Source organism: Nelumbo nucifera, chromosome 1 (assembly GCF_055504915.1).
Source record: "Nelumbo nucifera cultivar China Antique chromosome 1, China Antique-T2T, whole genome shotgun sequence".
Taxonomy (NCBI): Eukaryota; Viridiplantae; Streptophyta; class Magnoliopsida; order Proteales; family Nelumbonaceae; genus Nelumbo; species Nelumbo nucifera.
The window spans coordinates 91,257,930-91,271,719 of record NC_142649.1 but is presented as its reverse complement, the minus strand read 5'-3'; the positions used below and the strand labels follow the sequence as shown (position 1 = coordinate 91,271,719).

The 13,790-nt window shown below is 39.1% G+C and overlaps 1 protein-coding gene across 1 annotated transcript; it reads right to left on the bottom strand.

The window, feature by feature from the left end:
- Positions 1 to 8,674: 8,674 nt before the first annotated feature.
- On the bottom strand, positions 8,675 to 13,107 carry LOC104586268 (WAT1-related protein At1g43650-like). The gene is made up of 7 exons (XM_010243440.2): positions 12,869 to 13,107; positions 12,686 to 12,748; positions 12,458 to 12,574; positions 12,084 to 12,336; positions 11,553 to 11,711; positions 9,213 to 9,364; positions 8,675 to 8,992 (listed from the first exon to the last, which is right to left on the bottom strand). The coding sequence occupies exons 1-7, from the start codon at positions 13,063 to 13,065 to the stop codon at positions 8,851 to 8,853; spliced, it is 1,083 nt and encodes a 360-aa protein (XP_010241742.1). The 5' UTR covers positions 13,066 to 13,107; the 3' UTR covers positions 8,675 to 8,850.
- Positions 13,108 to 13,790: the final 683 nt, after the last annotated feature.

Genomic DNA, 13,790 nt, shown 5'->3' with positions numbered 1-13,790 from the left:
AGCTCCCTGGTGGTGAGGTACTTGGTGACGAGCTCCCTGGTGGTGAGCTACCTGGTGACGAGCTCCCTGACGGTGAGCTACCTGGTGACGAGCTCCCTGATGGTGAGCTACTTGGTGACAAGCTCCCTAGCAGTGAGCTACCTGGTGACGAGCTCCCTGGTGGTGAGCTACTTGGTGACGAGCTCCCTGGCGGTGAGCTACTTGGTGACGAGCTCCCTGGCAGTGAGCTACCTGGTGACGAGCTCCCTGGTGGTGAACTCCCTGGTGGTGAGCTATTTGGTGACGAGCTCCCTGGTGGAGAGCTACTTGGTGACGAGCTCCCTGGTGGTGAGCTACTTGGGGACGAGCTCCCTGGCGGTGAGCTACCTAGGTGGACTCATCATTTGACCTGCTCCTACGCAGCCTGTAACTCAGGGGATGGTGGAGCTCCCTGGTGTAGCGCAACCCGACTGCCCTCTGCATGAGGTGATCTCCTCTCCTTTGTAGGTGGCGGGAGCTGAGGGACCTCCGAGAACTCCATCTTTTCCTCCTCTTTGTAGGCGGCAGGAGCTGAGGAACCTGCAAGAACTGAATCAGAGGACCCGGGGGTATTTTCCCGACGGGGACTCTCCGATGCCTATGTTAGCATTCTCATTGTAGGGAGTTTGGAGAGAAATGAGAGAGCTAGAGAGCAGGGATTACCTCCATTTTTTCAATCTCTCCCCCTTGTCAAATCAGGCATAACAGCCTCTGTCAAGTTAGGCGTAACCACCTCTGTCTCTCTGCCGTAGTCGTTTCTGCCAGAGCTGAGGTGGCGGGTGCAGGCGGCTGCTGCAGAGTACGGCTCTGCCAGTCAAGGGACAACTCTTAGGACTAGCAAGCACGACGCCGCCTAGCGAGAGACGTGGGCGCAGGTCTCCAGATCTGTCAGGTACGGTTGTCAGGCAGGAGATCTTCTTGCGATACACCGAGCTGCCCCTAAGTGCCGAGCTACCTATGTCAAGCTACCTGTAAGTGCCGAGCTGCCCCTAAGTGGCGAGCTCTTCGTAAGATGCCATGCTGCCTGCGGAGTGGCCAACTACTTGTGGCGAGCTACCTATGCCGAGCTACCTGTAAGTGTCGAGCTGCCCCTAAGTGGCGAGCTCTTCGTAAGACGCCCGGCTGCCTGCGGAGTGGCCAGCTGCCTGTGGCAAACTGCCTATGCCGAGCTACCTATAAGTGTCGAGCTAACCCTAAGTGGCGAGCTCTTCGTAAGATTCCAGGCTGCCTGCGGAGTATGTAGAGATCAATGATAGGGAATTCGGACAGGCCTTGTAAAAGTGGCTAGAATGAACCCATGTGGCTTATGTAGAGATCAATGATAGGATCTCACGCCATACAAAGAGAGCCAAGCTAGCCACCACTTAAAGGGAAATGAGGCTAAAAGCTTAATGGGCTTAAAGTCCAATTCGAACTAGGTTTAATTTGATTAATTAAATAGGGGGCGAATCTGGGTATGGATTAGTAGATAAGGATAAGAGGATAACTCTTATCCACTTAAAGAGTCAAGATCCAAATAATTATTTGGATTAGGAAACTTCTAATTGGATTATGAGAAGTTGATTCTAATATGTATATAAGATAAGGGATAAGCTTTACCACTTAAAGAGTCCAAATCCAAATAATGATTTGGATCAAGAAACTCCTAATCAGATTAGGAGGTTAACTCTTTAAGAATTATATAAAAGGAGGAGGGCGAACTAGAAAAATGTTACACAGTTCTACAGTTTGCATTCAGTTCTCTCTCCCTTTGCTCTTGCCACTCTACCCTCTTCGGTCTCCAATTCTTGGAGTGATCAAGATTGGATCTTGATATTGACTCTTGCTAGAAGAGTCAATCTTGAAGCTGTACTCACATCCCTACTTGATTCTTGCTAAAGAATTGGGGTTTTTGCTGAAAAATCTCCTTGTTGATTCTGTCTCACCTTAAGATGTGTCATTTTCAGTGGAGGAAGGATTTGGTAACCTCTTTGGGCATGAACACCTACATTGGGAGGAGTTTCTTGCATGGATTCCGTATCAGGTATTCCTCTCTCTAATCTTGGTTTCAGAATTGGTCTGGTTTGTTTCAAGAACAAACCTTGAAAAATGCAATTTTTCTAAACCAGGGAAAAGGATTCCCGCATGGAAGAGAGAAATTTTTGAAATTTTGCCCAACCACCTTGTATGGTTCGGCCATCCATATGATGGATATCACATCCCTAATCTTGGTTTTGCAAAATGAACTTTATAATACCCTTTAGTTTCAATAATCCCTCAAAATACTTTTAGGTTAATGGAAAATTAAACAAACACAATCTTCCATAATCTTCAGTCACATTTCGTTTGCATGCATGTGACATCACATGACACTTTAACATCTTCAAAGGCCCAACTTTGCCGTCACCACCAACCTTAACCATTCCAGAGGTTTGCCCTCCTTTCGCCATTGTCCTATCATTCTCCTCCATTTTTGGATTCAATAGAATGGAATCGAACTTAGCATTTAATTTTGGACAAATAATCTGATTTTTCATCGCATATCAAGAACTAAATACGTATTTCATTGTTTCTCTCCACATTAATGTTTATAGATCACAGGAATTGCAAGTCTAATTTCAGTTTAGTCTTCATCGAATCAGATTCTAATTCAGCAGAGATTGAGTACTATTAATCTTAAGGCAGAAGCCATAATGTTGAATTCGCACATAGTGAGAAAACCGATTTTTCTCCTTGGATCACCAAGAAAGGTCAAATCTCCAGAATTTTCAAAAACAAGTTCTATCTTTGTCACGAATTTGGATGATGATTTTCACCCAAAATAGTTTAATGATAGATATGTTTTCACTCAAAACCTTAGCAAGATTGGTCTCTTACAAGGGTAGGTCGAATTTAGTAATGCAGGAGAGAACTAGCATGGTATGATCCCCACTTATTGTACTCTATTTATAGACTATGGAGGGCGGCAAGAATCCTGTCGTTATATATCTATGATTCCTAACATGATTAGAATCAAGTTAGAGAGAATATTTCTCTCCTAATCCATCCAAAAACTAGAACGTTTCTAACTAAACTTTCTAGTCAAATCCTAATCATACTAGACTATCTACTTGATAGTTTGACTTGGGTTTTTTATATCAAATTTTAATTGACCACTAGCACTTTATAATTATAGAAATAAAGTTTTCTAATTGGGAGATTCCAGATTGTATGGCATGGGACCCATAACTTAATGAAAGAACAAACATGTCACATGCTTTACATAAACTAATGGGGTCCGCTAATTAATCTTTTAATTAGCCTTTTGACCATACCCATTATGGGCTCAAGTAATTGGTCCCATTATGTGTCTAACCACTTAAACATTTAGGACTTTACCTACTAAAGGCCCAAGTCCATTGGTTCAACCTATTATGTGATAATCAAGTCAATGCACCCAATGTATCACTTGCAACTAATCTCTTTACTATGAATACTTGACACCATATTAAGGGAATGACTTTTTCCTTCATTAAGGATTCAAATAATCTTACTACTAGTAGATTGAAAAATCCAAAGAAGAATTTATACAAAGTATTCTCTACATCTTAACATAGTAGCAAATCCTATCACATTGATCAATAGTTGGTATACAATATCTTAACAAACCTAGGTATTTGATCCCAAAAGGATCTCACTGGTTGGTATATCAAAGATAGAAAATTTTGATAGTCAATTTGATACCAGTATTGAGTCTAGAGATTAAAAGTAATACATATTTGTTCCACCTATCATCAAGGATCAAAGTATCGGTATTAGGTATCATATCGAATAACTCGGATATGGATATGGATACACTTTGGAAATTGACGAATACGAATAAAAGATATAGAAACGCTTGGATACACTAGTGAAATGTATACAAATCAGATAAATACATCCATCATACTAAACCAAAAGCTGAATTAGTTATGAATAAGATATAAACACATGAATATGAAGAGAAATATTACAATAAACAATACTGAGACTCTAGAACATTCAAACATTGTACAATAATTATCACTCTTTCAATTTTATAATTATAATTTTCAATTTTTATTAAGTTTTGGAAATATTTATTAATTTAGTATTTTATTTAAATAACAACCATTTTTTAAATAATAAATACGTTTTCATTTTTATCATATAATGTTTTTATTTTATACGTAATTGAAAAATAAAACAAATAAATCATTTAAGGTAGATAAAATAAGTTATATTTAATTTTCAGTTTTTATTAAATTTTCTGGGAAAATTAAATCTTAAACATTTCGCTTCAGATTTTATAATTATAATTTTCTGTTTTCCATTAATTTTGTTGGGAAATTTTATTTATTTAGTATTTTTATATAATAACTATATTTTTTCAAATAATATCTATGTTTTCATTTTTAACATATAATTATGTGTAAAATAAAATATATAAATCATCTAAGGTAGGTGAAATATATTAATTTATAATTTTTAGTTTTTATTAATTTTTTTGGAAAAATTAAATCTTAAATTATTTATTTTAGTTTTCATAATACTATTTTTTAACTTGTATTAAAGATGAAAAACAATCCAAAAGTACTCAATGTACAATTTTGTCAAACTAGACACAGATGCACCTCCATATCGATGTGTATCAGACTGTATCCACCGATACGACCCGATACGGAGGCCTACATACAACTCGCAGGATATGTATCCAGTCGTAGCATATCCTATTTCCATGATCATGGATAGGGATACGATATGCCCCATATCAGGAGTATCATATCAATACCTTAATCCTTGCCTATCACAACCAAGAACATGTTGGGTTTGGTCCGGTTCGATGTTTCTTGTAAACACTCATTCTCACATCTTAGGTCATAACCCAAGCAACTAAGACCCATTTTTTCCACTACCTTGGCCAATGTAAGAATGACAACCATATCAGGATAAACTCTCCAAGTCTATCCACTTGTTGTGAACATTTAAGTCCACATTATAACAACTATGGGGCCTCATACATAATATTAACATGAAGGGAGGGGAATTACCCAAAACAACCTGATGACACATGAAATGGGTGTTCTTTTATTCATAGAAAAATATATACAATACATTAGTTGCAGCTGAGGGCATACACACTGTCTAACAAAGATCTTTAATTCCAACCATCTATCAATTTATAATGCATCATAACAAGATTAGATCGCAATTCGATAGAACTTAGGTCATCCCTATTTTAAATGATCGAGTTGGGATTTTCTTTTGTAGCCATCAACGTTGGATAGGGTGGGATCAAAGGGCGCAATGTATGTTAAGCAGAAGAGCAATATTAAAAATGCATCATAGGGCCCAACATCTCTCACAATTAGGGGTAATCATGGACTAGGTCGGGCTTAGCACCAATGATAAGGGTTTTAAGCAAGGCCTAGGCCTTGCATGACTTATACCCCACCCCAGGCCTAGATTGCAAGCCCAATTCTAGTCCCACATGGGCTTAGGCCAGGCTTATGTGCTTTTTAGGCCTAATGATTAGTGACTTTGAGCCCACGACATCAAATAATAAAGATATAATTATTTATTTTCTTTAAATTAAATAACCTGTAAATGGAATACATGCAAAAAAAATTTACACAAGTCAAAGTTAAATTGGGCTTGGGTAGGCTTTAGGCCTATGGAACAAAAAATAAGGCATGGGCCTAATTTAATTTCTAATCTTGATTTGGCTTGGGTTACCTATCCTTCTATCCCATTATTGAGCAATGTGGGACTTGTAACTAGACCTGTTCATGGGCCGGGTGGCTCGACGGGCCGGCCCGGCCCCCGGACGGGCTTGAACAGGCTTTTTGGCCCGCGGGCTTAACCTCGGGCCAAAAAGCCCGGCCCACATAAAATTCGAGCCGGGCTTGGGCTTTGCAAAAATAGCCCGACCCGGCCCGACTTATAGTTAAACCTAAGTAAAAACCCTATGTGATGTCCATTTGAATAATTTTTTTGATTTAAGAAGGTTGTTGATTCACTTGTAGGCCCATTGTTCATTTAAATAGGGTAAAAAACATTTGAATTAAAATAGATAATGTCCATTTGAATAGGGAAAATTCGAATTTCTTTTATTAGGTCAGGCCTCGGGCTTTTTATCAAGGCCGGGCTCGGGCCCAAGTTGTAGATCCGTTGGTCGGGCCGGGCTCGGGCTCGGGCTCGGGCCTAACATTTTTCTGTTAATAAAGAGTAAAAGCCCGGCCCGAGCCCGACCCATGAACAGGTCTACTTGTAACTACAATAAATAGTTAATGAATGGATGGAAGATACATCGAATGTATGGCTGAACCCTACAGGAAGGTTGGGCGAAATTTCAAAAATTTCTCTCTCACATCTAGGAATCGTATTCCCTAATTTAGAAAACCACATCTTTAAGGTTCGTTCTTGAATCCAAAACCGGACTAGATCTGAAATCAAAGGGAAGTGAGAGATATACCTGATACGAAGTAACAGTAACTCCTAACGCAGGTGTCCATGCCCAAAAAGAAGACCAAAACCCACTTCCACTAAAGATGACATAGTGTGTAGTGAAGCAAGATCAGTAGGATGGTTCTTCAGCAAGAATCGAGCAAGGGCTGGTGAGCATGCCTTTAAATTGTTTCTTCTACCAATAAACAATATCAAGAAGTCTTCTTGATCAGATCCACAAGTGGAGATCGAACTGGGTAGGGGCGGCAAGAACTGGGGAAGAATTCTGCAATTTTTTGTTGTATAAATCTAAGGAATTCACCCCCTATTTATAGCCATCTTGGATTAGTCTCCTAATTTAATTAGGAGAGAGTTTCCTAATCCAAATCTTATATTTGGATCTGGACTCTTAAATGGATAAGACTTATCTTATCCTTCAGTTAATCCTAATCAGTTTAAAACTAAATTTGCCCCCTTTTAATTAACTAACTTAAGCCTAGTTCGAATTAGGCCTTAGGCCCATTAAGCTTATGTGCTCACTTACTCTTTAACTTGTTGCCTAGTTGGCTCTCTTTGTATGGCGTGGGACCCTAACATTGATCTACACACCAGCCACATGGGTTCAACCCAGCCTCTGTTACAAGGCCTGGCCGAATTCACTGTAGGAGACAGTGAACCCCTAAGTCCATCACCATGGGCACTTAATGGGCCCAACATTTACACTAAATGGTTCTTGGATCCAACCACCTTATGAAAACTCAAGAATTGTGGGCAGATTCAAGATTAGCCCATCAGGTATTACCCTCAAAGGTCTTACACTTAACCTCTTAGCCCATAATGATCAAACACTGCTCGACAAGAGATGACCTCTCCCTCAGCTACAAGGTGTAGTGCTGCACTCTCTACTCACATGGATCCCGGGAATTAAAACATTTTTTAAACATTTTGAAACCATAATATATATATATATGTATATCTTTATATAAATATATTTTGCAAAAACAAATTTCAACAAGTTTGAAATCAACTGCCAGTAGTTTAGGTTTCCATCAGAGAGAGTGCATTACCCGATCATTCACTTTGTCCAACAAAGGGGCTGATTCTGTCACTATGGTCACCCACTCAAGTGAATTCTTAGACTGCCCTAGCATACCCAGGTTTTGACCCCCTCTAAGGATCTCACTGATTAGCATATCAATGACAGCTCAATCTGACACCTAGTGCAGTACCATAATCGAGTTTAGGGGTCAGGTGTAACACTCCAGTTTTGCCTATCTATCTCCAAGGTCCAGGGCAATACTGGAATTTGGTCTAGTTCGGGGTTTCAAAAAAACTTACACTGCATGTACCTCAGGTCTCACCCTAGTAGCTAAGACAAGCCACCCCAACCAACTTGGCGGCACATCAATGTCAGTCTTGGCAGGATAAATCTCCCCAGATCTATCTAATGGCTGTGAAGATTCTAAGCTAACACGAATCTCATAAGTGTCCAGTTTAAGGGTATTACACAAAAACACACCACAATGACATGAATCAATTATGTACTTTATTCATTTACAATAAATGTCAAAAGATACATCAATCTGATCGGAGCTAAGGGCATAACTGTTTAACAGTTAATGCAACCATTGAATGTTTTTCCAAGTCCCACATTGCTTAGGGAATGAGAATGAAGCCTTTAAAGGCTTGCTTAGGAGGACAATTCTCATATTTGAATTAACTGATCAAGTGTTGACACATGTATTGACACGTTTCAATTCATAAATATTTATTTACATGTTAAAATAAAGCTTTAAAACCTTTATATTTTATATTAAATAATAAGATTTAACATAAAATAAAACATATTGTGTAAAAGGGGAAGATTTGGGGAAAATTTGTCAAATCTCAAATCACCATTCACCAATATTGTGGATCATGCTTAGCACTAGAACTCCTCTTGGGTTCTCGACACACAAGGCTTAAAGCTATCGCATTCGTGTATGTGAGTGCATCTTCAAGATAAATGGGATCTCAGCAAACCCACTCAAACAAAAACACTATCATGGGAATCAAAATAGTGTATGCTTCTCCTTGAATCATTCTGAATATGAACTAGGACATATTTAAGAGAGCTTGCCAACTGAATTCAACATTGATCGCTAGTTGGTTGGTAATATGTATGAATTGAAAGATTGATGTTGCTGAAGTCCCCAACCATATGTGCTTGTTTTACATATTAAAGACCCATTCGAATAGCCCAATGTTCTTAATTTACTTCTACGGTGATAACAACTTATACAGTAAAGCATTGCAAAACAAATCTCATTAAAAGAAAAGAAGGTATGTAAAAGAAGTTTTTTTTTTTTTTTCCCTGTATGTTGGAATCCCCTAGATAAAGTCCTTTGCACCAATCCTTCCCGTCATCACTTACTGATGTGTAATGCACTCCAACATGCTTTCCTCTTTGGCTTCTTGTCTTTGTTCATTCCTTTCACATATACCATCCTCTTTCTTCTTACCCCACAAGACACTGTAGAGACCCCCCACTAGAAATATAGCTCCACCAATACTGCCAGGAAAATAGACTTTCGTCAAATACAAATATTTCATATAAAGTTCTCAACAGATAAATCTTAGCAAAAAGCCTACCAATCATAGTTTAGTACAAGAGACCTAAGACATACTAGTGTATATAAATATAAGTGCCTATTTTGTTTTGGAAAATTTCTTAATTTCCCTTTATGTATTGTGTGTAATTAAGTAAATAGAACCATGGAGCTAGTATGGACCTTCCCCAATGCAGTGTCTCCTTCCACAGGAATGCTGAGAAGATAGCTGTTATAAGCAGTGCCAACGGGGTAAAGATTGATGCGAAAACCGGCCCTTTCTTCTCTATGCACCAAACTTGCAACCAATACGTGATCCCAGTGACAATTACACCCTACCAGTTGCATTCAGTTAGTCTTGCAGAACATCTCAACTCAAGCATTTAATATGAAGAACTCAGTAAAATTGGAAAAATTAATTACTGCTGGCTACATGTAAAAATTAACTACATGCATCTCTCTCTCATATGAGCAAAGAGTTTCCAAAAATAAGCACATTGAATTAAGATACGTTTGGCTATAGCCTCACCAATTTTATTTAAGACATCCGTTCAATCCCCTTTTGTTTCTTGACAAAGAGACACATCAATGGACAATCTGCTCAATCTATGTCCCGGTAGGTAGCTAGCCTGTCGAGTTCCCCTGAATGTGTTGTGAAACAAGAGGGACTAGAAGAGAAAGCTCACTAAAGAATGTGAAGCTCTCACTTTTCCTACAAAATTAAATGTTTCTTCATGGATGAGAATTAGACATTTCAGCTGTAGCAATTGCTAGGACAGTGTTGCTGCCAAAGATGGAGTCAAGGACAAGAACGTAATCCCTAGTGTCCAAGGCCGATAGGTCCAACCTGCTGAGAAGAAGATATCAGAGGCCCTAGGAGTTATCACAGGGACGAAGACTCCAACTGTCAAATTAGTCGAATGCCATGAGAGGTCGGAAGAGCTTGGCGGCATGACGGCACGGAAGAGCCTGGAGCGTATGTTCTCAGGCTTGGGGAAGGAGAAGGAGATAATAGCGGGGGAGCTTGCCCGAAAGGTTCATGAACTGAAAGACATGGAGGAACACCTCAATGTTAAAGCACAGAACAATATGTTATTGGCCAAGATCCAAGCTTGTTCCAATGATTAGAGATGAAGGTTTGCAGGAGATAATTGTGAGGCAGTTCGGTCTATTAAATAAATAAACACAAAGGCTAGAGCCGACCTTAGTGTAGGAAACCCAAACCCTTTGCCTTAGGCTCAATTTGGAAGGAGATCTGCTCTGAAAATCCATGGAGCCGACATTGAGCCCGCGGATGTCTTTCTCCGTCCACGAGTGAACGACAATGATTTCATCTCCATAAACCCACGCTCAGAGTCGCCAAAGAAGCTTGACACAGAACGAGAAAAGGTGTTGGTGCACAATGTAGATTTCGAGTTTCTTTCTAGCAATTCCACTGGTGATAGGATGTTAACGGCCGACGAGCTCTTATTTGAAGGTAGGCTCTTTCCCTTCTGGGAAATGCAGCATTTGGAGAAACTAAACAAAATCTCTCTCAAAACAAAGGATGCAGAAGGAGACCATTGGACGGAGGAGGTCTTCTCACAATCAGAGGAGAGGAGATCTTCTCACGCTCTCTTCAACTCTTCAAATAGAGAGGAGACCATTGGACAGAGAAGAAGGAAAAGTTTATCGATGTAAACTTTTCATTGATTTTCAATGTAAATATTGGTGAGAATGGACTTTTACATTGATTCAGGAGGCAATATTAACACCTCTACCAAATACATGTAAAATCGAACCGGGGTGTAAAGTTTACCCCGGTTCGATTTTCCACCTCAAACAAACGTGGCCTAAGTGGACTGTTTGGTCAAAGTGGATGATTAAGGCCTCAAGATCATGAAAACCAACTAGGGGCAGAGAGAGAAAGGTGGAGGAAGACCTGTTTCTTGAGTGGTGTGGTTCTCGGTTTCGTTGGGTTGATTCAGCTTTTGCTTGTGTAAAGTCGGTGAGGGGCCCGGTTAACGTTGGTTGGTAATTTGTTTAGTCTTTTTCAGTTTTGGGGATTTGGTTGGTTTGGTTGGCTTGGTATGGTGTTAGTAGTGCAAGATTAGAGGCGTTTCCTCGACCCCCTTTTATCGGGCATAACTGGAGACCAACAGACCAAAAACCACTTCCTCTCTTAAATCCCTCTTCTGGTCACGAGAGATGGAGCTGGCTTGCAGAGAAGCAGTTTGAGAAAGAAAATCTGATGCTTGCTAATACCAAATTTGACCATTTTGAGCTAGAATGAATCCTATTTTTGTGCTTCTTGCTCTTCATCAGCAGCTCAGCCCCATCCACATGTTTTGCCATATGAGGGAGTAGAGAGAGCTGAAGGATGCTTCAAACAGAGCCAGCTTATCATTACTCGCTTTTATAAGTAAAAAATGCACAAAGGAGGAACAAACAACTTTTCATACTCTGAGTAAAACCATAAACATTGCAAATTCGACGTCCCTGTATGTAAAATATATATGGAGTAAAACGGTTGAAGAAACCTACACAGTATGCAACAGAGAGAAGGCTGACATCCCATCCAAGCTTCCATGAAGATGGGTTTCTCTCTAAGATTACAGCCAGAATAGTTGATTGAATGCAGCTAAAAAGGCATTGCAACGTAGTAAGACAAAGTTTAGCTGGATATATCTTCACAATGGGAACCTGCAAACATAAATACGAGTAAATAACAAAATCGAAATGGAAGAAAAGAAAGAGAAAACAAAAAGAAAAGAGAAGAAATAACAATCTTAATTATGGCTTCATTTATGGTCCTCGATCAGTACAAATGACACTGATACCACAGCCCACCTAAGTGCTATCACGTAGAGAGAGAGAGAGAGAGAGAGAGAGAGAGAGCTTTTGGCTGGCTTGGTTAAAAGTCATGTGAAGTGCTGTTCTGTCTATAGAGAGAGAGAGAGAGAGAAAGAGAGAGAGAGCTTTTGGCTGGCTTGGTTAAAAGTCATGTGAAGTGCTGTTCTGTCTATAGAGAGAGAGAGAGAGAGAGATGTTAAAGATAAAAGAGAAAAAAAAAACCTGCAAAATTAGCCACAATGACCAGACTGCATTTGCCGAAAGCATTAGAAGAGAGCCTCTTATTCTGTCCATTTTGGAACTATGATTATTTGCAGAAGGTCGTGAAACCTCTCTATGAACCGATGGATACCAATTCATAAACTTCATGGGAGGACCCTGGTATAAAGCAACAACCAGAGCCCCTGAAACACATACTACAGAGCCAAACACCTTGGCCACTCCATATAAATGCTTTACAGAAATGCTTTCCATCCTGAAAAGTTAAAATTAAAATAATGGTGCAATTAACTTGAACAAATTAAGAATAATATTTTAATCAGCTAATACTCTATTAAGCATGGAAAAAGATTACAAATGATGTTCTTCTGTTTCACCTCAGTAAAGCAGCAATGATAAATGTCATAGCAGGGATTACATTAGAAGATGCTGCTGCAAATGTTGCAGAGGTGTAGTTAAGTGCAACATAATATAGATTGGAGCTCAATGTGATCCTGCAATATGGATATTGAGACTATTATTGAATGCTTTTAATTATCTCAAGTAACTGAACCACCATCTCATGATATTAGACACAAAAGAAAGAAACAAATAAGCTAACTTACCCACATAAAGCAACCAAGAAGACCTTCCACAGTAGAGTGTATGATATAGGAGGAGCCCTCTTCCTAGAGGCAATCAGCAACATTAATAAATAATTAATTAACTAAACCATTAGTCTATAAGAATGACAATCTGAAGACTGAAAGATTGAAGAACTAGAATTAAAGGGTGTGAGTCTTGGGAACCTTTCTAGGAAGAAAGCAAATGGACCCAATACAAGTGAAGCAAAGGCTTGCCTATAAGCAACAAAAATGAAGGGGTTCATTCCTTTATCAATTGCTGCCTTTGAGAACAAGGCCATGCCTGCATAGATAGATTGTACCAAGAGCATTACAAGATAAGGCTTATTGGTTTCCAAGAATATGAGAAAACCAACCTTCATTTTTCATTAACTTTGAACCACTTATGGTTCTGAAGATTACAGAAACTCTTCCACTTATATGATCCAAGGATGACATGAAAAGGATGATGTAAGCATGATGGATAAAATGTCAGGTATCACATTCTTTCTTTCCTTTTTCCTATTTTCTTTTATTTTTTTCACGGGAAGATCTACCCATTTATACTCCAATAACAAATTTCTGGAAAGATTTCTCTTTAAGGCGTGGAGGTCCACCTTGTCCAGGAATATATACCCACTGTCTCATGAAATTGCTGAAGGTCCGTTGGTGTTTGATGAATTGAGAAGAATTGAGAGAACCTTTCCTCCTCGATAATGAATTTTCAGATCAACTGCAATAAAAGGTTACAACCCCCCTTTAACGATAAAAGTTTCATTGATTAAAAGCAGGAAATGGGATCAAGTGATAAAAGTGGTCATATTAATTCTTCTTTTGCATTACCGAGACATGGGTAAAATACATACCACTAACCTTATCTTTGCCACAGATTACGGCTTTACAACTAAAGGGAACATTATTTGTGTTGTTTTTTTTTTCGGAGAGAGAAAAGCTTCAAAGAGATTTCTTCCTTTCAAAAAAACATTGACAACGATTACTTTCAAAAGTTGGCCATTCATATCATATCTAGAATTCCTGGCCTCCGATTCTGATCATCTGAGTTCTAATTACTTTCTAATATGCTCTCACAATGTTTTAAAAACCGACC